Here is a 26028-nt window from a genome sequence, read left to right as displayed (position 1 = left end):
ATGCTTCATTTTATATTTTGCTGATATGCCCTTCTTTCTTAAACATATCTGTTGCTACTATCCTTCCTTGAATCACTTGTCAAAAGTTAGATAACCCGATATATATGTAATGTTTTAATGTAAAATTTCATATCTCGCTGACACAATTTTCTTTAAATCTTCCTTGTTGCTGTTATATTTGTCTGTACCATTTGTCAAAGGTTAGATGATAACCAAATGACAGTAAAGAAATTAAATTAAAAAAAGACACTCTTTTTGCTCAAGCTGTTTCTATGACGATTTATATAGTGTAAATTTAGTTTATTATGACATACAAGTTTATAATGTTGCGTGCACCATTTCAAGGCATTTCTTTAATAAAAGCCATACTAAATAATTGTATCAACTAAACCTGGAAAGATATTCATAAATTCTGCATCCACAGTTGGAGTGGAGCATGGTTTTTGCCAGAGTACGACACCCTTTCATCGGCTGCAATTTCATCCCCTGACATTTTAACGTGTATATTACAACGAATATGCTCATAGAATTATTTACGGGGGCGGGGTAGGGGAGCTTTGGGGGGTGGCAAAGGGCAGATCAGGGTTTTGGGGGGAAGGGAATAGCCCCCCAAAATAAATAAATAAAAAGTTAATAAATAAACCGATGAGCGTTTTCTTTTGAATGTACATGTTAAAATGTCAGGGGATGAAATTGCAGGTGATGAAATGCCATAGAACCTTTTGCCACAGAGTACCAATGGGTTCCTATATGGCTGCATTAAAGGGAAATGTTTGCTATCCCTTGTCCAGAATGTCCGTAAGTTCCTATTCCACAAGTGGCTTAGCCGGGGCACCCATACCCACAGCCAGGATCACCTTCTCTACTGTCCTTCTGTACTGGGCATTGGGGTGTCCCATAAGGGGAAGGCTGTTGCAAGTCGAGGTCAGGGGAGGTGTCAAGCCCACTTGTATTGTGCAGACCTTCAGCCAGGGCCAGCAACTCGGCACGATCTGTGAAATAATAGGATCCCCATCACCTCTGCTTATTTGTGGCATGCCAAAAGAGACTGGATTCCGATTGTCGATGTAAATCGTCTTCAGAGTAGAAAAACTCTTATCGAGACTCGCCAACGTCGATGGGATCGTTACAAAGAGGCCTCTCAGTGCTGATACCTCGAGGTACACCGGCGCCAGTATCAGCTTCTTAGTCGTCATGTATGCATTATAAGTTTAGCACTGACTGACCTGGTCTGATTCTGGCAATTCGTAGAGCCTTCTCTGAATTGATGATCTTGGACAAAGCCTCAATAAACATTCACCTACAGATACTGAAAACTAGGGGACGAGTGCCCACCGGACTGAGTCCGGATTTAGGGGAAAAACAATGTGCAAAAATCCCCAGGAGTTGATGAAGAGTAGTCCGCTCCTACGGAGATGCTTCGTGGTCCAGCAATGTAGAAAGGCAGTCCTTGGTATTCTGATATGTTGCTGCAGAATACCGCAAAGCAGCTATCCGGAGACTCTGGCAGGTTTGCAGGGGAACTGCAAGGAAACCAGGAAGAAGGGAAAAAGATTGAAAGGAGAAAGGAAGGCAAGCAAGGTTTTGTCCAAGCAGCGAGCAGAGAGAACCCCCAGACCCGGGAAACCAAAGCAGGGAAACAAGGGGTGTCAGTGGCTGCGAGTTGGGAGAAGCCCAGCCCATTAAAGCCTGACACAATGAATGTGGATCGGCAATGAGCGGTGTAACCGAGGAGATGGTACACCGCGGGAGGTGAGCAAGACAAAAGAGTGAGAGGCACGGTAGGATCTGTGACACAAGCATCTGAGCCAACAAAGGCGAAGCGACAACTTGCTTACCGGCTGATTCTCCTATGTAAGCAATCGCAGTGTTCAGCTGTAATGCTGCTGGATGGGAGCGGCCATCTTGAGAGAAGGTTAAAACGCTGTCAGTGGATCCATTGGTATAGTGAATGGAGCGCCATCTTGAGGGGGTAAAAACTTAGTTTGGATGTCTCCTCCTCCGTTGTTGACATAAGGATCTGGAGTTGGAACGAGTCCCAACACGTCAAGGTCGACTTCGAGGACGTAGGAACTGACATGGTCACCTTGGCACCGGAACTTCTAGGCGCAACTGGTGCCTGACTACTCTGCGGCATCGAGGCCGGAGCCATACCCGCCGCAGCCTATTGGGAGAGCTGGAGCATTTGCTTCTTGAATGCGGCAGGGCACCCGTAGTCAGGCAGGACTTCCCCTACACTCCTCAGCCGAGTCAAAGGAGTCTCATTCTTATGGGAGGACGAATGGTGCGACCCACTATAAGAATGCAAGCGCTTCTTCGCTTTCTTGCTGTGCCTGTCCTCCTTTTCAGGTGCGGGGGGCCTTCAGTGTCTTGACCTGACAGTCGAATGTGCTGGAGACTTCGACTGAGGCCGCCCGAGCGCTAGCATCGCTCACTATTCCCCGATCTACTTTGGGTTCATCTGCTGACAAGAATTGCACTGCTCAATGTTGTGTTCCTTCTCAGGACACCACACACAGATAGTGCAGGTATGTGATGGACGTCTTTGAACTCCAGTCTAGGCAACATTTGAATCCTGAAGCTTTAGAGCCCAACATAGTAGACAAACAAACGCAATCTTCTCACTGAAGAGAACCGTTCCGACAGTGTGCTGAATGTGTGGAAAAAAAGGAACTGAAGTACTGGGGCGCAGTGACACAATGTGTTTATTGCCAACGTTACGTCCTGGGTCGAGGAGTGGCAATGCCGAGTCAAGCAGTCGACGGTTGAGTGGAGCTGTACTGCACCCCCTGTCAAAGAGTTTACGAGCAGCTGACATTGGAAGGGTTATCCATCAGATGAAGAATGCAATACATTGAATTGGGCATATTTGTTCTCTCTTAGGCCTGTGAGCCCCTCACTAAAATTCCAGTTGGCCTTTAAGAGAACATTTCATGATCCTGTGAGATCAATATTCTTTACTTTTACTGTATTCTAAAAAAAGTTAGTAAGTTAAATATCTGAAAATAATGTGTAGTTAGTTCCTGTGCACAAGCTTATTATAAAATATCTTTTTGCATGCATATTGTGTGGACATTCTTTTATTGGGTATTTATCAAAGGACTTTACTGTACCTTGAAACCAGCTCACATCCTCTGGAGAGTTACCTTGATTGATCAGGCATTCTATCACTTGGAGAGTCAGAAACTCAAAGGAAAACCAAGTAGGCTCATAGAGAAGGCCATTACAAATAAAGCCAAAGAAAAATCATCCAAACAATCGCATTCATAGTCTAATTTCCTTAATTGTATTTTTTGCAGGGACAACATCAGTTCATGAGAAAAGAGCCTCACTTTCTCATCAAAGGTAATGTCCTGACAGGAAATACATTTAAACATACACTATTTCTTCTTATTTGCACAAACGTATCTAGTTGGTGCTCCAAGTAAAAATCTCTTACTGGTCGGAGTAGTCTTATTTCTACTCCAGGATTCCATCTTCTAACTTAGAAGAACCACACATATGTACATCTGTATGATTTGCTTCCTGGTACCAAACAAGGTATTTATTCTGCTCCTATTTTGCATGAAACTTTGAACAATAATAATTATGAAAGACAGATAGTAATAAAGTACATAAAATGTAAAATAACATATATCCGAAATACTTAAGGTATCCTGTTGTCACATGCCTCTCTAGCTAAATTCATATCACCATTAGCAACTGCAAGACAATCTCAGAGTCATTAATAAGTACATAAGACGAAAGACAACCTCATGAAATAATTTATAGTTTCAGACGCTAAATCAGCCGAAGCTACGAAGTAAATATTATATTGAACGGACAACCCCCACTCTGTCCAGGACCAGGGAAATATAATGACTACAAACAAGAAAATGTCCTGACAGGAAAGAAATTTAAACATACATTATTTCTTCTATTTTGCATAAATGTCTCTATTTGGTGCTCCAAGTTCAAATCTCTTAATGGTCCTAGTAGTCTTATTTCTACTCCAGGATTCCGTCTTCTAACTTAGAAGAACCACACATATGTACATCCGTATGATTTTCTTGATTGTATCTAGCAAGATATTTATTCTGCCTCTTGCATGAAACTTTAAACAATAATAACAATTTGCAAAGACAGCTACAGATAGTAATAACATATGTGGTCTCTTTATTCACCATTTAGGATATGCGTTTTTTACATTGTATGTATTGTTTATGTTATTGCTATCTGTATCTGTCTTCCATAATTGTTGTTATTGTTCAATGTTTCAAGCAGTTCCGGCTGCTTCTAGTTATCCATAAATGTTGTGTAGGACCGATGCCAGCTTATTTGAAGGATCTTCTCAGATAATCCTATATCGCTTCGATCCAATAATACACATCAGCTGAAGACTCCACTCTGCAAGACCAGCAAAGCGCTAAAAGGGGCCTTCATAAAAGCAGCCCCTAGAGCATGGAACTCTGCCACTTGACCTGAGGGAAATCAAGTTGACAGGAATGATTAAGAAAAAATTTAAAACATTCTGCTAGACTTTCATTTTATATAGTGGCATAGTAAGGTTTTAGCTTTAATCTGTCTCAGTCTTAGATGTTGGTGTGTTTTCTGTACGCCCTTAAGCCTTCGGGTCCCAGGTCTGTGTGTTACAAATATAAAGTAAAGTAATAATAAATACCTTGTTAGATACAAGCAAGAAAATCCTACAGATGTTTATATGTGTAGTTCATGGTTTATAAGGTAGAAGACGGAATCCTGGAGTAGAAATAAGACTACTAGGACCAATAAGAGATTTGAACTTGGAGCACCAACCAGATAAGTTTTTGCAAATAAGAAGAAATAGTGTACGTTTAAATTTCTTTCCTGTCAGGACACGTTCTTGTTTGTAGACATTATTTTTCCCTGGTACTGGACCGAGTAAGGGTCGACCTTTCAGTATAATATTCTGCAAAGGTCAACTGGCAAGTGGGTGCAGATTACTGCTACTAAAATCCAATCTGTCAATTTAGTCAACTCCCAGATAAGAGAGAAACCTGTACTGAATGTTGAAGCTCCCGCATCTGTTGCCCGAGCGATTGCATCAACGGCAATGCAAGAATCTGCGCTGTAGCGTTTTCAACTTTAGAGTTCCACTACACGTTTGGATTTTCCAATTAACAGGATCCTCAGGGACGGTATTGCCCCTGATTGGGCCATGAACAAGGTCTTGTGCTACATCTCTGAGAGTGTACGAGCCTTGGTGAAGATTTGTTCATGAACGGATTGAAAGTTGATGAGATGCTGAAAGAAAGGAAAGCAGTCCCAGCACTTGTTTGTGTAGAGTGCCCATGGACAGTTGATCACTGCTCGTACACAGGTGTGTCGGAGGGAGCCTTGAGGGCGGCCCTGTCCTCTCAGCAGTGTTCTTAGATTTATAAATAGTTTTTTTTTTTCTAAATCAGTCGGGAGTTTTGTTCAACGAGGATAATATCCTTGTCTTTATCCTTTAACTTTTTTCTCCCTTTTATCACTGCCAACAGAGCTAGCTATTTTCCTGCTTAATGAGGCAGTCTTGGGGCCATTTCTCGTTGGCTCTGGTGGGTCACTTCTCAAAGACCTGGCACCCTATGAGGCTACTACCAATATTCCCTTGAGAGGCAAGGACCTATTGAGGGAACGATCTTCTGGAAAATGATCGAGATAAATGCATTTGAGAGCTATAGAAAGGCGAACCAATTACTACCTCTCTGTAATGTTCTTTCAGTTGGATGATCCTCCCACAGATTCATCATCTATGATATCAATCTCCCCAGAGCAGCTGCTGTTGGGAACGTTTTCTGCTATCACCTATAGCAGATGCCACTATGCAACCAACGCCAGATACGACACAGCCAATATATATATTGAGGTGCCTCACCCTGTGACCTACGTTCCACCCTTTCTCCCCCAGCATTCTGACACTGACAGAACCAAGGTGCACTTACTATCCACCAAGCGGTCTATGTTGGGAGGGCGAGGAGGAATCCGCACAAGGATTATCCACCAGAAAGAACATTGCAGAGAGGCAAGCAATTTGTTGTTCTAATGTATTCCTTCATCACACGGATTCCTCACCTGTAATAGACTCCCATAGCAGTACATAGATCCTTAGCAGTACATATATCTAAAGGAGGGAGGAGAGCAAAGACACGCTCTTAAACCAGAAAACCCTGAAGGACGGCCTTGACAAAACGAGCGTCCTGACCGGACTGAAAATCCAAGCAGTAATGTTTAGCAAACGTTTGCAAAGAAGCCCATGTAGTTGCCTGGCAAATGTCCAACAGGGATATTTGCAGGGGACTCCCCAGTGCAGAGCTGTGGTGGCTGCAAATCCTCTGCTGGGATGTGCCCAAACACCCTCAGGCTAATCCTTACCAACCAGATAATAGCATTCCGAGATGCAGAGAATGATCCACCCAGATATGTTCTATTTGGTCACAACCCCGCCAGGACAGGCAGAACAACCAACAAAAGGCTGGACTCTCATCCGAGCCACATAGTAGTTGAGGGCCTGCACCGGGTTCAGCCGATGGAATTGTACGGCTGTCATGAGAGGATGAGGCAGAGGAAACAAATACAGGAAGATGGATTCTTTGAGAGAGATGAACATCAGAGATAACCTCAGAAGAGAGGGTGGTCTCAGTCTCAATGTCACATTCTCCTTGGAGGAAACACCAAGTAGGGAAGCTTGGGACAAGGCCTGGAGCTCACTCACCCGTCTAGCAGAAGCGATGGCAAGCAGGTAAAATCACCTTGAGGGTGAGCAATCTTAATGAACAAGAATGGAAGGGATAAAATGGCGCACCCCTAAGAAAAACTAAATTCAAGTCCCATGCTGAAACACCACATTGGTGTGGGGTTGAAACCGATTACACAATCCCCCAAAAAGTAGCAGGACAGTGGGGATTGTGAAAAACAAGCCCTGCCCAGAGGTCCGCTTGAAAACCGAAATGGAAGCAAGATATCCCTTTTAAGTTCCAATCTGTTGGTCGGTCCAGGCCACAAAGTCCAAATCAGAGGGGTGTGGAGCAGGTAAAAGAGTCCAGAGCCCTCTTATGGCACCAAGCGTAAAAAAATAAGCCACCTGCAGGATATCATGGTGTTCTGACATCAAAGATGTCCTCAGACAAATTCTACTCCCGACACCTCAACCTGTCAGCAGCCTAGCATGAAGGTTCATGCTTTTGAGGTTCGGATGTAAGATTGTTTCCTCTGATTGGGAGAGGTGGTGCATTCTCTGCGGAAGGCACCAGGTAGGGCAGATGGCCATGTCTAGCAACCCCAGATACTGTATTCTCCAGGACCAGTCTGGAAGGATCGAGATCAACGTGGACCCAAACCGACATAGCCTCCTGAGAATCAGCGGTATGACAGGAATCAGCGGTAACGCAAAGAGCAGGTTGATCCTCCAGATGCCCCCTTGAGCTCCCAGTCATAGAAACTCCCTGAAGCAGAACAACCTGTAGTACCAAGCCACACTAGAAGTAAAGAGGTACACTTGACAAGTCCCCTCAACAGGAGACCCCCCTCCTCCAGAACATCCTGAGCAAGCTCACACACATGGGAGGCCCAAGTCTGTCTGCACAAGACATTTGCAATTGCGCTCTCTGCCGGCCACATGAGCTGCAGTCAGAATATGCTGCTACCCAGAACCAGAGTCGCATTGCTTCCCTGCACAGAGGCAACGAGAACACACACCACTTCTTAACTCAAGCAAATTGACACGGTCTCGGTTGTCCGACGGAGACCTAAGGTTGCTCACCATCCGGTCTTGTAGGTGAGTGCACTATATACTAAGATGACAAACAAGTATTTTACGTTATAATTTCCCCACTGTAGTAAATACTACAATCTAAAGTACACATATACAAAAATGATAATAAATCAAACGTTGAAATAATCATTCAATTTAATGTGATTTTATTATCTTCAGTAATCAGTAGGCAGACAGAAGTGGCCAATGCATTTAGTACCCTAAAAGGCCCTTCCGTCAGGGCAATGTCTAGCCTGAAGATGTGCCAAGAGTATCACTTAAAAACAAAGGAAATTGCGACTCAATCTGGCACCAAGAAAGCCCAACTTGTCAAGTAGGTTGGCTGTGGGATTTGAGGTCTACATAGTCAAATTGTTTGTGGAAGGAGCCCCAGTTGTTGCATAAGTTTTCACTTGCAGATTAACAGTTCAAGTGCAAGGAGAGATAGATTGAGGTAGGTGAGCACTTCCAGCCTTTCAGGAATGAGTCTGTGCCTAGGGTCAGTTGGGGCCAGGGTTGCCAAAACCACCCTTCAGTAGGTTGTTCCTCTGGGACCACCATTCCTGGTCTCTGAATAATTGTGGCGAGGCAAAGATCTGAGGTGCATCCCTCAAACTGGGACCAATGACAACTGAGAAGCCACTGCAGCAACCTCAGGAATAGCCGAGTCTCTGGAACAACAAGAATACAGGAGGCCCTAAGACCCAGCGAGCTGGGAACTTTCTCCTGTGCTTGGAGAGCATGAGCCATCTTGGAGATATTCCCCACTCGATAGAAAAGGCCCTCCCCGGACGGGTGTCCATGGTCGCCCCAATGAACCGGAGCAACAGGAATGGCGAAACTAGAGACTTCCTGAAGTTCAGAGTGAAGCCCAAGATCTGCAACAGGCTGCACATCTGGAAGAAATGTGCCAACGCCTATTCTTGGGAGCGAGCTTGAACAAGCCAGTGTTCCAAATAGGTTAGGACATTAATGCCGTCCTTTCCGAGTTGAGCTGCCGCCACTGCCAGCAGCTTGGTGAAGACCTAGATGCCGAGGAAAGACCAAATGACAAGACCTTGAATTTGTAGTGGCAGTTCCTTAAAGTGAATCTCAGGTATTTCCTGTGCCATCAGTGGCTAGGGACATGAAAGTAGGCATCATGGAGATCTAGGGAGGGCCTGCCAATCTTGATGGTCTAAGACCTGGAGAATCTGGACTAAGGTGACCATTTTGAACTTGTTCTTGCACAAGTACATATTCAAGAGCTGCAGATCTAGGATGGGGCATAGACCTCTGTCCTTCTTTGGCACAAGACCATAAATCGAGTACCAGCACTTGCTTTGTCCACAGTGGGATACTGGATCTGTGGCCCCCTTCGCTAGAAGCTGAAGAACCTCCGCGAGGAGGAGAGGGTCCGGAGGCAGGCACTGGTTGCGCGCAGGGTGGGCTGGAAGGGGTTGCGCAAAATGGAGACAGTATCCTTGGTAAACTGTAAGGCCCAGGCAATGGTAAGAATCCATTCCCTCCTGTACTGGAAATCCTGCCTCCCACAGGGGGAAATGGTGGAAGTCCAATTCATTGGGGCATCGCACCAGGGACTGCTGACGGTACAGCGTAGGTAGACAAACATCTAGGGGACATCTGGTGCTGCATCCGTTTGCCTGAACTCTGTCTCTGTGGGTGTAAGATGTGAAGGGGCAGATCCCCTTGCAGGCTGTTTATCAGTAGCAAGGTCCACCATATCACCTTCCTCTCCATAAAACTCCTTCAGGAAGTGCGTAGCATCCCTGGGGTGTGTAAGGGTTCTAATCCAAAGGGAATGAGGTCCGCTTCCTTATAAATGTCCTCCATTCGGAACGTGAATGCACCCCTTTGGGAGCAGGACATACTCCTGAGGAACTCTGGCATCACCAGCGTTGCAGAGGTAAATGCCAATGTGTGGGAACTGACATCCAAAGACTCTGTAGTGCGACCTTGAGGCAAGAAGTTGCTCGTTTCTGGCACGGCGAGCCCAGGGGCTTAAGGTCACATGCCTTTGCAGTGCCTCTACCACCTCCTCTGAATGCTGTGGACGCAGGCGGAGCATAGGTCGAAGCAGTCCTCCCCGGTGCTGTAGCCGTCAGCACCAGGGCCAAAACTGCCGGGCCTTGGTGAAGATGTTGAGAATCTTAAGCTAGAAGGCTTCCCATTCCTCTGGAGTGGAGGACTGAGTAGGGAAAGGTAACAGATGCCTGGTCTTCTGGAGAGTATCTGGAATGGTGACTCCTTTTCCTCGAAGAAAAAAGATGCTTTGAAAACCTACCAGGTGAACGAGACCCCTTGCGGTGGTAACTCTTTCTTGTGGACTGGGGACATTCTTTGTTGCAATGTTCAGTGTCAGGGTAACCTATAACAAGTCTGTTTTTGTCACCTCTGTCCTTGTGAGGAAAGGTGAACAGTGTTTCCTCCCTTTCGCATAGTGCCTTTGGGTGCATCGACTGGCACGACCCACAATCCTGCAAGTTGTGCTGCTCACCAAAGCAATAAAGACAGATCCGGTGTAGATCGAAACAGACATTTGATGTCCACAATTGACGCAGGGTTCAAAACCTGAGAGCTTTGCTGGATAAATCATATTGTCGAAGACCAGAAGTGGCAAAACCTCAAAAAGACAAAGAGGTGTGCCTGAACCGAGCAGAGTGCATGGAAAAAAACAACTAAGATTACAGGGAACGTAGCCTCAATATATACTGGTCTCAATTTCATAGCCAGCACAGGTGTGTAAAGGCTTTGGTAGAAGTGACGCAGGAGATGCGCTGCACCACCTGGTGGCAGAAAAGTTTCCGAAGACCAACTGTGCTGGAGAGACAGATCAAAGACAAGGAATCCTTGGGAGGAAGACATCCATTACTAATTCTTGGTCATCTAGAGTTTAAAAAGTGATTGTTTAATCCGTGAAGAATCAGCATAACTATCTGGGTATGACAGAATAGAGGGCAGGCAGCTGGACAGACTTGACATTAATTGTTGAATACAAGCGCTCTGTTATACAACACAAGTGTACTACCTGAAGCTAAAGGGAACACAATATTTTTTTAATTATATTTTTAAATTGCACAGATATATCAACATTTCTTACAGTTCAACTTCTAAAACACCACAATTGTTCCGTGGTGAATGTCCAATAATATACTTGCACATGTTAATCTGTCCCAACAGAATCATTCCCTTCCACATCTTTGTCAGAGAGATATTGTTGGAACCTGCCCCATATATCCCTGGGGCGGCTCCTGATGGGCAACAGTTAGGTGTACATTTCTTCCCTATTATTATCCCATATCATGTCCCTCTCCCAGTCTTCCTTTGTTGGTGGTTCCACACTTTTCCACTTCATCAGATTCGCTCATTTTGCAAGTACTATGCTGAGGTTAAGCAATTTACGCCACCCTGGACTCATTTTTCCCACCTCCACCAGCAGGCACTTTGCGGGGCCCCATTCCAAAGGTTGATCAGCCATAGTATCTAATGCCTCACATACACCAGCTCAGTACGCCGACAGACGGATGCATGCCCATAACATGTGGAATATATCTGCATTTTCACTACTGCATCTAGGGCATTTACCATCCGCCAGGGGGAATATCTTTTTCAGTTTGGCTGGTGTGTAATGTGTTCTGCGCACAATTATACAAGGTATTAATCGATACCGTGAGTTGCATGAGATGTTTTTCTTTAGTCCACAGATTTGTGTCCACTGTGGTGTTATTTAGGTCTTGTTCCGACTTCTCTTTTACTCCCGGAGTTGGTGGCACCTGGTGCGTTATTACAATCTTATACAGTACGGAGGCCGTTGTTTTGGAGGTCCCAGCAGTGAACACATATCCCAGTCACTGGTGTATTACGGGTTCAGTCGGGAATTCCCCCAGACCTCAGCCATTGCTGATCTCATGCACGGGTACTGCAGTTTCTGTAGCGGTGTGTTACCAATTATGTCCTTTATGTTTTTCCAGGGTATATATTGCTTGTCTGGGAAGAGGACCCCAAAATAGTCAATGCCCTTGGTTTTCCACTGTGTGGCAATCTTTTCATCTTGTGCAGGGGGTATGTAATGTGCCTCCCACAATGGCATGTTCGGGTGGTATAAAACCTCCCATCCAGATCTCCCTGCTATTCTAGCCCAGGCTGCGCACGTTAGCAAGGGGGGATCAGTGTTTTGTGAATGTCCGGGGCGTGCAGATACCGCTTTGTGCACGAGTTGGGCCGAGCTTCTCGTGTTTGTCGAGGGCTGTGCATTTTGCCTGTAAACCGACTGTGGCCCACTGTGCCACGTAGTGGGCTTGTGCCGCTAAATACAGTTCAAAGCCGGGGGCTGCCAGTCCCCCATTTAGATACAGACAGGAGAGTTTCCGTCATCCCACTCTCGCTTGGCCCCTCCACACGAATGCTGTGCATGCTCCCTGAATTTTTGAGAAAAGGGTTCTACCAAGCCACAACGTTACTGTACTAAATAGGTAAAATAGTTTGGGTAAGATGATCCTCTTGACCAGTGACAAACTGCCCATGAGAGAGATTGGTAGGGATTGCCATTGTTGAAGTTTAGTGCACAGTGTCACAGCTAGTGTCTCATAATTTAAGGCCCTGGTGAGTTGTGGTGTCCTTGTCACTTGTATTCCCAGGTATTTCACCTGTGTGGGACTCCACTGAAGTCCATGGAGCGTTGCAGGCTTCAGGATGGCTTCTGTTAGGGGCAATATCTCAGATTTAGAGGTGTTCAGATGTAGCCCAGAGTATCTCCTGAATTCTAGGACGGCATTCAAAGGTTTCTCTATGTTACGTTTTGGGTTACTCAAATACAGGAGGATATCGTCAGCGTATAGTGGGAGGATTTCAACCCTGTGAGTTGGATCAAGAGCCTACTGAATCGATACCCAATTAAGTCTGCTAGTGGTTCTATAACTAGAGCAAATTAAAAAAGGGGGGACAATGGACAGTCCTGACACTTGCCTCCTGCGAGTCCTACTAGTTCAGATAGTTTCCCGTTGACACAATCCCTGGCATGTGGTTTTGTGTATAACACTCTCACCCATACATAAAGTTTGGGCGAAACCCATAATTGTGTAGGACTCTAAAGAAGAAGGGCCAGTAGACAGTGTCAAAGGCCTTTTGCATGTCCAGTGCTAGTGCGACCCCTTGCATGTCCTTGGGGATCAAGTTCAGCACAACAGCGACGGATGTTTGTTGCCGTTGACCTACCCAGTATAAACCTGGCCTGGTCCATGTGGACAGTGTGTGTCACTGGGGGGTGGTGGGTGAGCCTTGTAGCGAGGATTTTCGTGAAGACTTTCGTGTCAGTGTTTATTAACGAGAGCAGTCTGCAGGAGCCGCAATCTTCTGGACTTTTCCCATGCTTGAGCAATAGTAATATTTTAGTATTATTGCCTCTCGTGTGGACCCAGGTCAGCCTACCTGTATCTAGGGCTTCTGTCCAGACCACGAGGAGTCTGGGCACCAGAATATCGGCAAATTCTTTGTAAAATTCGGCACCCAGGCCATTGGAGCCAGGTGCCTTACAGTTGTCCCTAATCGGGGTCTCTAACGTGTCTGTCGTCCCCGCAGATAATGATGTGGTAGGTATATTTGATAAATATTCATCTATCTCCACTTCTGTGGATGAGCTTTGTGGAGAGTATAACTGGGAGTAGAAGTAATAAAACGCATTCTCTTTCTTTTTGGTCTGTGATTGGATATGCATTGGATATGAGTGCATCCCTTTTCCCCTCTCACCATATGGGCCAGGAGCCGTCTGGGTCATTCCTGTTCACCATACCTTCTCGCGACAACACGTTTGTCAAAATAACGGACTTCCCGGTCCGCTGCATTCCTGTTCTCCTCCAGTTGTATCTTAATGTCTAGTTTGGTACAGGGGTTGGGGTCTGTGTCATACTTTACCTGCAGTCTAGTAATCTCCTCCTCCCGCCTCTTTAATTCGCTACGGATGTCTTTCAGTACCCAAATTCGGTGGACATAGCAATACCTCTCATATAGATTTTGAAAGCTTGCCACAGCACCTCCTGAGTCACCATCATTGTGTTCAAAGTACTCACTTATACGCTGGGATAGGTTACTCTTATATACCTGATCTGCTAGTGCAGCGGCTTTAAATCTCCATGGGAGCCTCTGGGGAGCGACCTTGGGGATTACGACCCTCATAAGGATTGGGGAATGGTCCGACATTGTCCTGGGGAGAATAGCAGTTTTGGAAACCCACCCTAGTGCTCTGTGTGATAGCCATATGTCGATCCTTGAGTGCATGTCATGCACAGAGGAGTAAAACATGTAGCATCTTTGTGTGCCGTTGAGTGAGCGCCACACATTTCGAAGACCCAGATCTAAAATGTGAATATGTATAATAAGAGCTGCGTTAGTGAGTGACCTTGGGGTGTGAGATGTACGATCTAATCCGTTATCCAGAATCGTATTAAAGTCGCCCCCGCAAATTAACTGAGTTGTGGGGTAATTGGCACATTTTTTAAATAGCTCAGAGAAGAACCTCGGGTCGCCCATGTTTGGGCCGTATAAACTCAAAAGTAGCACTCTTCTTCCGCTAGCTTCCCATGTACCAGGACATAGTACCCCTCAGGGTCACTCTCTGAATTGTACAGTGTAAACGGTAGTGACTTGTGTATCAGCGTGAGCACCCCTTGGGCCCGACTGTAATATGACGTGTAATATCGATGTTTGCCCCAACCGGGTGCCATCTTTTCGATGTGGTAATCTAGTAGGTGAGTCTCTTGTAGGTACACTATTTGGGCCATGAGTCTGTTCATATACACCATTATTTTCCTCCTTTTGACCGGCATCCCCAGGCTCTGCACATTCCAGCTTAGTAATGTAATCCCTTCTATATCGTCCTTAGCCATTGGCGGCTGTACCGTCTACTTGAACTGTGTGGCAGGAAGGTCTCAAATCTTTGTGTGTGATTGTGGTCAATATCTGTGCATTTTTAACTATAATACCCCACGAAACAACCCCCCTCCCCTCTGCCCCCACCCTCATAGTTCCCCGAACTTCAACCATGTTACATTCCTCCTCCCCCGTTCTCAACAATGAACCGTTCAGTCGATGTACTCGCATCAGGGAACGCTGCCATAAGTCATCATTTGTTTGCCCCATCAGCCTTTAACCTTAGTGTCTCTGTTTCTTGCTCTCATGATGAAATCAGAGGTAATCGCAATTACACAAACCCTTTAGGTAATTATTCAATCACAGGTATGTCCTCTCCTTGATTGTCATGCTAACGTCGTCTGTGTCTTGGAAACCTCACTCCTGCCCACGTAGGGGGGGGGGATCTATTCCTGCTGCCCTCTGATTCATGTGTTGTATGTTTATCTGGTGTCGCAATGTTTGCCTCCACAAATTTGGCTGCCTCCTCCGGGAAGGTAAAAAAGTATGTTTTATTGTTGTGTTGTATTCGAAGCCTGGCAGGATATAGCATTGTGTAGGGTACTTTTTGTTCCCAGGGCATCCTTTTGACACCTGTGAAGAGCGTTGTTCTTGTTGCATCGCAATCGTGTAATCCGGAAAGATCCTCACAGTATTTAAGCCCAGTTTCAGTTCTTGTTTGTCTCTTGCGGCCCGTAGGACCAGATCCCTATCCCTGTAGTTCGTAATTCTAGCAACGATCGGTCTCGGGTATGCACCTGGTTTAGGGCGTGGTGCCTGGGATCTGTGTGCTCTCTCCCCTACGAACATAAAGGACCAACCAGGGTCCCCCAGCAGATCTTTTATTAGTGCTTCCATCAGGGCCTCGAGTGCATCCTCTGGAACGCCTGTTATGCGAATATTATTCTGGCGTGATCTGGCCTCTAAGTCTTCACACTTGAGCTTTACTGAATCTAGATCTTTCGCCATTTCCATCAAGGTCTTGCGGAGTATTTCCAGAGAGTCTTCATTCGTACTGATTCGAGCTTCCGCTTCCGTAATGCGGCCAGTGGCCTTTTCGAGTTGGTTCCTTACGGTCGCCACATTTGAGCTGATCCCATCTAATTTTTCATTTAGGGCTGCAAAGCCTTGCTGCATGGATGCGAACACTGCTTGCGGGTCCATAGTGGCCATCTGGGTGGTAAAGGTGTCCTGGGTGTTCTGCGTGGTCACGGGTCCGCCATGGAGTCTGTTCTGGCCACTGCTGTTGTGAATTTGTCAATGACCCCCTTTCCATTCTTGGGGCCCAATCCCTTGGGCATCATTTCCGGGATGTCCCAGATTCCACCTCTCTACTGGTGTCCCTCCAGGGAACACAAAGAGGGGTGCAGGTGTGGAGGTCCCTTTCCGCCGTTGTTTCCTGTGTCAAGGGAATGGAGGTAGGGCGCAGCTGGGATTGCGGGTGTAAGAGTATTCTTCCATTCCCCACATGGGATCACTGGGAGTGCTCCAGCTCGCAGTTGGGCTGCTTTCCCGTGGGCCAACTTGTCTGTAACCAGTCCTAATGATGTAACTAACAGTGTCCAGGGCACAGAATGTTTGTGGTCCTGTACTTAGGTCTTGGGTCTACACCATGCCACACCTACGGGCTTCCTGGATGACCTACTCTCCCCTACCAGAGGACGAGTCGCGGAGCACTAGCACCCTCATGGTATAATATCACTCAGTGTGTTTCTCTGTCAGCGTATCATATGTTGATTGGCCTGCGTAGTGTGGGGGCATACAAAGCTTGCCTGGGGTGGCACGGTCTTCGTGGCTCCTTATTCCACGTGACTGATGTCTTTTATTCCAAGTGTATCCCCTCCACTGTGATAAGTATATATTTGGCCTGGAAGGTGGACGGCCCGCGGGTAGGGCTATTCTATGTTGGACATAAGTGCAAGTGCTTCGCAGCAGTGTCCTGCACCTCCAGTCCGATGGGTATGCAAAGAGGTTGTGTGATGTGTGAAGCCACCGACGTGCCACACGCAAGTATGCTCCCTTGAGTATAGCCTGCGCGATGGGGCCACCTGCAATTTGTACTGGCCTCCCTCCTGCCGTATGTTACCAGGTTGTGACTCTGCTGCCTGATCTCCGGTGGGTCGGTGCTCCATGAGAAGGCTTTGCAAAATTGTCATAGTTCGGCTATAGATTACATGCATCCAATAATTCACACCGCAGACACATGATGGTCGCAAGTCTACACATCAACGTTGAGAGGTCCGTGATGTGGCAGTGACCATAGTGTGCAAGGGTGCGCAGGGCTGGGTTTGGGGGGATGGGAGGGCGGGGGTGTGGCTCCCTTCCCCGTTTCTCAGGTGCGTGTGGCTGCCTCTTATATGATGCTCCGCGTGACCACACCAGATCGGGAGGCTTCGGTGTTCATAGCGCTAATAAGGGAGAGGCGGGTGTTCCCAACTGTGCCCACTGATCTGCATGTTGCAACTGGCGGGGTGGTGCTGCAATGTAGCGCGAGTTCTACTTCGTGCGCTTCTGTATAAGGGACTCATATACAGGCGGGGCAGAGTCTGTTAATTTGCCCTTTTAGCCCGCACCGTCACGGTTGCATTACCTGGGCTTCTCATACGCGTGCCCCTCTTACCGTTCGCTCGATGGTGCGCCTTCGGTTGAGACACGATCCGGATGATTGCCTTGTCTGCCGGTGCTCAACAGGGGTCCCGGAGCGCCAGGCGTCACCCGTCAGGAGGGTATAGTCGGTGCCTCAGGTCCCTCGCTGGGTTCAGTAGTTGAGATATGGGGGTACAGCTTTCACAGAGAGTCCGACATGGTCGAGGGGTGCAGCGTGCCTCCTGATTGCACTTCATAGGGGACCTCGACTTCACACAGTGTAACTCTGGTTCCTTGCCCCCGTTCGCTGCAATTTTTTGTACACATGTGGGAATCCCCTTCAGACGTCTTGGTGTCCAATTATAGTATAAACCAGACTGTTTTGGTCAGATTCTTGCTCTTTAGGCATCAGCTTGCCTCAGAGCTCACACGGGAAGCTGCAGTCACCGTGTGCGCAGCATCGCCCCCTCAAAGGGAACACAATTTAACAGTTAGTTGAAAAAGGCAGCTTAGAGATCATCATTTTTAACTTCAAAAAGTAGGACTAGAATAGGACTTAGCATAGGATGTAAGGTTCAATATGTGAGGATGACTTAATGTTTAGTGGCATCCCCATCCACCCCATTTCTCAGTGAGTAAATTACCCAAAACAAAGTGGAAAGGCTGCTAGTTTTACTTTCACCTTATTACTCTTGTACTTATATACTTTGGAGCCCCAGCTCCATGAAGGAAAGTATTCAAAGAAGAGTGATCTATGAATGAAAGCTGCATTGCTGGAGAACCTGAATGTTACCCATTTAGTCTTCGATCATTTCAAAGGAAGGTTTCACAATTGTATCTACTACAGGAAATATCAGGACCCCAATAAAATACAATAAAGATCATGCCCCTGTTCCATGGGCTTAGCATGCCAAGAGAACATAAAGTGTTGAATTCTTTTTTCAAGAAATGCCGAGATGACATCACCTGGGTAGCCATACGATTGTTGAATTTGTACTAGTGAGCGCTGTGTAAAATCAATAAAGACAGGCATTATCACACAAGGTGTATTGTTTAAGCCAAGAAGCAAAGCTCTCAAAACTTTGTTATTTGTCTAACCAACAAACTGCTGATTTTGCCGGCAATATATGCTGTACTGAATGTCTCATGTAACTAAGCCGCATTCCTCTGTAACAGCACCACAATGCCCAATGGCTGCTTGTGCGCTTTATAAATGTAAACAAATAAAAGGGAACAACCATCACAACGAAGATTCGATTTTGAATGTGTTCCTCTTCTTCCGTCAGTTCTAGAGACAAATGTCAGTCATCTAGTAAACTTTTAGCACATGCCCTCAAACGGTTTCTCACGGAGGATAAACATTAAGTACGCTTTCAAGGCTTGGTGTCATGTATTTATATTGTGATTAATACCTGCACCCTCCCCTACCATTTGAATGATGAAGCTGTGTGTTTGGGTTCAGACACGCACTTTTTCCACATAGCTGCCATTTAGATAGAATTTCTGAACATCCATGAAACTACTTATATGTTTCAAAATACGTTTCAGTGATCTAAAGAGAACATTACTAGCATATGTGAATTTCTGTCGAAAGATTTACCTTTGTTCCTGACTGTCGCAAGTCGCCTGTGGAGAAGCAGGACTAACCACTGCAGCATCCGAGCTCTCCAACGCCACATATTTACAAATAACATCTTGGGAGGTAGTCAACTTTCCATCTTCACTAAAAAAATGAAACCAATTGTGTTAAGGATTTTTACTTGAAGTGCCATAATTTAGGGAAGGGTGTAGTTTTCTGAAGGCAAGGTAGTTGGTGCAGGTAGGGTGAAGGGGAAATGTGACGTGCTGATGAATGGCATGAAATACAAAATGTATATGGAATTCAATGATATCCTTAGGAAACATTCACTTTAGAAAGAAAATAAGAATCCAAAGGCTTAAAGTAATCAAGCATTCAAAATAAATAATGAATGACAGGCACATACAAATGTGAACAGGGAGCTGAAAATGCACTGCGAATTTGGAGTAATTTTATGTAGCCTAATAGGCTAGTGACCTGTACATACCGATAAGATTTCAACACTCTGAAGCCAACAGTTTGCAATAAAGAAAGGAAATGTAGATATGTTTAAGAAAAAACGAATGGCACTGAAATTGGGAAGGTCATCACAAGAGTGAAAGTTGAATACAGGTCCAATGATCTTTCATCCCTTTAACTTCACCTTCCCCAACTCGGTCATCTACACATCAGATTTAAAGAAAACTATTACCCAACTAACATTAGTTAGTTCTTCAATTGATGGATAAATACCTAGCAGCACAGGTACTCCAATAAGGTCCCTAAACGTTTATCTAACAGAGGAGAAAAATCAACAATGGCCCAGTGCATTTTTAAAACTTCTAAATGAACTCTGGGGTGCAGGTACAGCACAGACCTCAGTTTGGGATTTATGGTGGTAGACATGGGGATCCCTGAAAAAACATTTTGAGCTACATATCGAAAAATAAAGCAGAATAATTATTTGTAGGAAGGGTATCACATCTGATGCAAAAAAACAGCAACACTGCTGAAAGTATGCATGGCGATGGCCAGCTTAAACACAACAATAATTAGAATTACAAATTACAATAGGTGTGACCTCAGCTGTATCAGGCAAGTGATTTTAAGGTATTTCACAAGCATTAAGGGATCACAATGCAGCATCCGAACTGAATGGTTTTTGCATCAAACAATATTGCAGGACATCATTTACATTGCATGCATTGTATAAATAGCTTTGGCTTTTTTATATAGGCACTATATCAGCATTTGTCAGGTATTACAATATATACCGAGTTAGGCATCATAAGGTCCAAGTATATATCCCATCTGTGGTATATAAACCAGAAGGTGTCTCACCCACTTGTCCCAGGGGATCCGTCATGCAGATAGCCAGTAAATGGCCATTGCTTTTGGATCCAGTTCCTGGGGGTGGACCAGAGTGGGAGGATCACCTGGGTGAGGGGTCTTCCGGGATCGGGAGTGGGACACCGGACAGTGAGATGCAATATCCCCTTCCCTGTAACACCTGTAACACCTTTATCCAATCCTACCTTGTAGGATATTTAGGATCTCTACCCTCCTCCCCCAATCCCCCACAACACAAACACTTTCTCACGGACAGCCTGCTATGAGAGAAAACAGACTAACACCTGAGCAGTATACCTGATGTGCCCCAATAGCATGGTCAGGCAATTACTGATCATCACACACAACTGAGTTCCATTACACTTCCTCTCGGATAAAAGGCAGAGCACGAGAGCACACTTGAAGCAAGGCAAAGCACACAAGGAAACAGCAGTTTCGAGACGGCAGCTGAACGAGAGGGGAAGACAGCAAAACCGGAGGAGATCGCAATGAGGGATATTTTCTTGACCTTTTCAACAAGGAACCATTACTTTCCTGAGACCTCGAGAATAGAAAGTGTAAGACCAGGAAACCAGGCTGAAGAATCCTACATTGTGTGTCAGAGGTACCCGGGGCCCTCCCGCGTCAATAATCAAGGCAGGGAGAAACACCAGCCTACAGGTCTTGGCTCCAAGAACAAAGCACCTTCAGTGAGATTGAACCCGTGTGGGTCCTTTAAGACGAGGTAACAATATCGGAGATGGATGGAGATGCAGATCTTACTCATACATCAATCAGAACGACTCAGGAAGTTGGCAAAATCCCAGCTGTTTTAATAAAATGTGTTAAAACAGGGAGTACAAGGGGCATTTACGAACGCTTTACAGCAAGATTTCAATATATTTCATAAAAAACAAAACTTTATACTAAAAAATCGTCATAAGTGACGTCATCCTACGTGGCAAAATAAGAAAACCTACTAGGGGATATGATAGGCTTAAAATTAACATCTATGTACTTTCTATGGGGTATTGGGTTGTGATTGGGTCTCTAAATCAGGTGGACAACTAAGCCCAGACCAAGTGCAAGTCGTCTTCTGTGTTTGACAAATACACAATGTTCTATTGGCTTCTCAAACCATAGGGCTCTTTGCTACATGGCCCTCTACAATTGGTTGGCACGCTTGTACCCTTCTGGAATATTCCACTCGCTAGCAGCACGCAAGTTGGTACCCCAGGTGCTGGAAGGTCAGCCTGGTCAGGCCTCCCCCACCCAATTAGCCCAACATCCATCATCACACCTACGCTCTTCCATTCAATTACTACGTCTGAACTTGGCCTTGTGAAGGCTCCCTATGTCTGAGAATAAAAGGGAGTGAAGGCCTTATCTTCTGGTCTCGGTGTAGCTCGCCCCAAAGTCTATTTTCATCTGTCCATATGACTCGAGACCACGTTTCGAAGTCCTTCGTTGCTTTTCCAAAAATGTTATTTACTTTATTGGTGAATTGGCAGAAGTAGCTAACAGACACAGTATTCTTTCATTTCCGCATTTTACGAAATCCACCGTACACATTTTTTTTATTCTCCTCTAACAACTTTTTGTTCTTCCCTAACTCCCCAAACCGCTACCCTTAAAGACCCCCCCCCTGGCCACATCGGCTGTCTCATTGGAGCCTGCTTTCCACAAGCTCCTTCACTCGTCTGCTTCACCATTTAATTATAGCCAGTCTTCCATGCTCATTTGTGGTTTCTACAATACATCTCCAGGGTCAGGTTTGGGGAATGTTGGCCTTGTCCATTTCCTCTCACCATGCCTCTGGCTCAAGCTGCCTACTCCCTCCACTTCCCTCACTGGTTGTGCTCATTGCCTTGGTTTATACACTCCCCGCATGGCCCACCATAGATTCTAGCACCATAATCCCGGCCTCCAGGTGTGCCCTCTCCAGATCGTATTTCTCAAGAAAGGCTAAACGATCCATTTACCTTGTTGGGACCAGGTCATGCAATTGTCTAGTCAACTGTTCCATTCTATACATGTCCAGAGCGTTTGAGACCCATCGTCTTTCACTTGGAAGTCGTCTCTCTTCCATGCCCCTGCCAGACAAGCCCTGGCAGCTAACAGCAAGCAGTGGGGCATATGTTGAGTTTGATCCAGTCCCCTTCCACATTCTCCACACCAAATAATACAAGTAGGGGGTCCAAGTGCCTGTCTACCCCGTCCAGGTTCCTTATCCATCCCAGAATTTCCTTCCAGTTTTTCTGCATCATCTCGCACAGCCACCACATATGCCAGTAGTCTGCTTTTTGCCCACATTTCCTCCAACAGTGGAGCCCCTAGGTACATCTTTGAGAGTCTTACCGGATCCCACTGCCACCTATATAGGAGTTTGAGCCCATGGACCTTCAATTGACAGGCCACCCGGCGCCTCCCGTAGAGCCCAGTACAATTTAAATATTAACCCCCCCCCCCGCTCCCCTGTATGTGTTCAGTATCCTGTCCGTACCCGTCAGTTCCCTTTGCAATTCTTCCCTCCATTCGGACATCAGCACCCCTTTAAGCTGTAGGTATTTGAATACAGAGATTTTCCCTACACCCAGAGTCTCCTCAAGCTCTCCCAATTCTATAAATACATCCTTCTTTAGGACTTGGCCTACTCTCTCCAACCCTGCCTCAAACCAGTCTTGCAATCTCTCATGTCCTGGGATGCAATCTCTTATCGGGGTGGGGGTGGTGGGGCGCATATATGATGCAGTGGCGTAGGCCATGTTGTGACCCCCGCCATTTCCCTTTTGACCCTCCAAAGAGGACACAGGATCTTGTGCGCCTTTACCCTATTTGGAGCTGCTTTCTGCGGCGCCCAGAGCCACTTCCACAGCGTGACCGGTCTAAATCTATAATTTTCAATGCCCACCCATTGCTTCTGTTTGTCCACCCGCAAGCGAGGGACCAGGGCCCTGAATTGAGCTGCCCTATGGTAAGTACGTATATCTGGTAGACCCACTTCTCCTTTCTCTTTGGAATGCACCAGTACTCTGTAGGCTACCCTTTTTTTCTTCCCTTGCCATAGAAAACTCACTATCCTTTTCAATTCTGTGAAATGTTGATCTGACTGCTCTATTGACAGTGCCTGGTATAGGTACAGCTCCCTGGGGAGAAGCATCATCTTTAGCGCATTTAGCCACCCTAGCCACTAGATGAACAAGTTACTCTTACCTGGTAACGTTCTTTCAATGGGATGGTCCGACAACGTAGTCCATATCTATGACAGTAATCACCACAGCTGTGCTGCTTCGGAAAATCTTTCGGCGTCTGTGTCCTGCGTCGATACGCCGCCTTCGAGGACCTCCTCCGACGGCCGACGTCACTGGATGTTATAAGTAGGACGCACTACGCCCATAGCCTCAGTTGTAGTTTTTTCCCAGAACGTGTGGCACCAGTCTTCTGCCAGTCTGACCACACAAAGCCTTGCAGAAACGTAAGCTGCAATCGCATAATAAATTCTGTAGCGGGGAAGGCAGGGAGGGAGAGATCTGGAATACGTCGTCGGACCATCCCATCGAAAGTAAGTTACCAGGTAAGAGAGTAACTTGTTCTTCGAGGGGATTGGGTCCTCCGACGTATTCCATATCTATGACAGACTCCCAAAGCAGTAACAACGTAAGGAGGTGGGAAAAAGAATTTAGAAGATAGAAATTTAGAATGCCCAATCAAATTGCAGATTAAAGGACCGCCTTGCCAAAGGCCAGATCCTGCCCACGGATACAATCGAGGGAGTAGTGACGTACAAAAGTATGGACCGAAGCCCAGGTGGCTGCATCACAGATGTTACGAATAGAAACACCCCTCTGCAGGGCAGTAGAGGCAGCCATACCCCTGGTAGAATGGGCCCGCAAGCCTATCAGAGGGTCCTTACCCGCCAAGCTGTAACATTCAGAAATTGCCAGGATAATCCACCGAGACAAAGTCTGCTTAGTAACAGCTTGTCTCAAACGCCTTCCAGCGTAACCTATGAAGAGTTGATCGTCCACTCTGACCCGGGACATGGGTGAAATATAAAAGCTTAAAGCTCTCTTAGGATCCAGCCTATGGAACCTCTCCTCTTCCTTACCAGGATGCGGAGGAGGATAAAATGCTGGAAGAATAACCTTGTGGCGTAAATGAAATTCTGACACCACCTTCGGAAGAAAGGAAGGACGAACTCTAAGGACAACCCTGTCTTTGTGAAACACAGTGAAGGGTGGCTTAACTGAAAGTGCCTGTAACTCACTCACTCTGCGAGCGGAAGTGACCGCAACTAAAAATACAGTTTTAAGAGTTGACAGTCTCAAAGGGCAGGAATGAAAAGGCTCAAACCGAGCACCCATTAGAAATTGAGAACAAGGTTCAAATCCCAACCGGGCACCTGGAAAGGTGACAGAGGGAACACATTAGTGAGCCGTTTTAGAAACTGAGAAATTAAAGGAATTTCAAAATAAGAACGCTCTTCAGATGAGCGCTTAAATATGGACAGCGCCACAAGGTAACCTTCAACGGTACCCACTTGCAGGCCCTTGTGGGCCAAAGAAAGCAATAAAGACAGAACCACAGGAATGTCATATGAAAAAGTATCCACATTCTTAACCCTGCACCAGTCGCAGAACTTTCTCCGACCGCAACGATACAGGGACTTTGTTCCGGCCGTCTGGCCGACAGCAACACCTCCATCACGTCTTCAGGGAGGTCCCAATGCTTATACCTCAACCTTTCAGAAGCCAAGCGTGAAGGTTGAGGGATCTGACCTCTGAATGGAGAACCTGACCCCCTCCCGTGAGAGCAGATCGTCTCGGTAGGGAAGACGTGGAGGGCAGATGGACAAGTGAGAAGGTCCGAGTACCACATCCTCCTGGCCCATGCCGGAGCAATGATAATCATCCAGGAACCGAAACTCTGCAACCTCTGCAGGACTTGTGGAATGACGGGGACTGGAGGAAACGTGTACAGCAGCGGGAATGACCACTCCACCACAAACGCGTCTCCTAAGGCTCCTCTTGGAGGAAATTCCCGCGAGCAGAACCTTGCGCACTTCCGGTTGACACTGGAGGCGAAGAGATCCACTTGAGGGGTCCCCCAAAGGGTGAAGATCTCCAGGAGAATCACCGGAGCCAACTCCCACTCGTGAGAGATCGCGCTCTGCCTGCTCAGAACGTCCGCCGTCTCATTTTCTTCCCCGGCCAGATGAACTGCCGAGACCAAAATTTCCTGCTGGATTGCCCAAACCAGAGCTGCATCGCCTCCCTGCACAGAGGAAGTGACCCTGCCCCCCCTTTTTGTTCAGGTAGTGCATGGCCACTGTGTTGTCCGTCAGAATCAGGACATTCTTTCCTCGCACAGTCGGCAGAAAAGCCTTCAGGACAAGCCTGACGGCCCTCAGCTCCAACAGATTGATATGGAGTCTGGACTTCGACGAAGACCAACGACCGCTGACTGTCAACTCGTTGGCATGAGCTCCCCATCCCGTGAGGGATGAATCCGTCACGATCGTCACCTCCGGCCAGGGTAGCGAAAATGGAGCCCCCTTCATCAGATTGCCTTTGACGGCCCACCACAGAAGGTCCTGGGTGACCGAGGGCAGCACCTGAACGGGGTCCGACATCCTGCCGGAGGACTGAGACCACTGGAGCTTGAGTGCCCATTGCAAAGATCTCATCCGCAACCTGGCCTCTGGCACCAGAAGAATGCAGGATGCCATGAGGCCGAGCAATCTCAAGAATTCGAACGCAGGGAGACTCTGGACATGTTGGAACTTTTGCACCATCTGCTGAATGTGATGAGCCCTCACCTGGGGAGGAAAACACTGCCCCAGGGACGTGTCGAGCACTGCGCCGATGTACTGGAGCCTCAGTTGCCGTCAAGTGGGACT

At 46.6% G+C, this 26028-nt stretch overlaps 1 protein-coding gene across 10 annotated transcripts in view; it reads right to left on the bottom strand.

The window, feature by feature from the left end:
* Positions 1-26028, bottom strand: part of PPP6R3 (protein phosphatase 6 regulatory subunit 3) — a 2530957-nt gene that overhangs the window by 43973 nt on the left and 2460956 nt on the right. For 5 of the 10 annotated variants that reach the window (XM_069624106.1, XM_069624111.1, XM_069624113.1 and 2 more), the window contains 2 exons: positions 19309-19326; positions 18843-18965 (listed from right to left, as the gene is read on the bottom strand). In XM_069624106.1, the coding sequence (XP_069480207.1) occupies positions 18843-18965; positions 19309-19326 (141 nt within the window). The remainder of the gene's footprint in view (positions 1-18842; positions 18966-19308; positions 19327-26028) is intronic. The other 5 variants (XM_069624114.1, XM_069624109.1, XM_069624112.1 and 2 more) reach the window with 1 other exon arrangement.

Source organism: Ambystoma mexicanum, chromosome 11, assembly GCF_040938575.1.
Source record: "Ambystoma mexicanum isolate Mex_15411 chromosome 11, UKY_AmexF1_1, whole genome shotgun sequence".
In the NCBI taxonomy this organism is placed as follows: Eukaryota; Metazoa; Chordata; class Amphibia; order Caudata; family Ambystomatidae; genus Ambystoma; species Ambystoma mexicanum.
Note: the sequence above shows the minus strand (reverse complement) of the source record. Positions and strands in the feature narration are given on the sequence as shown.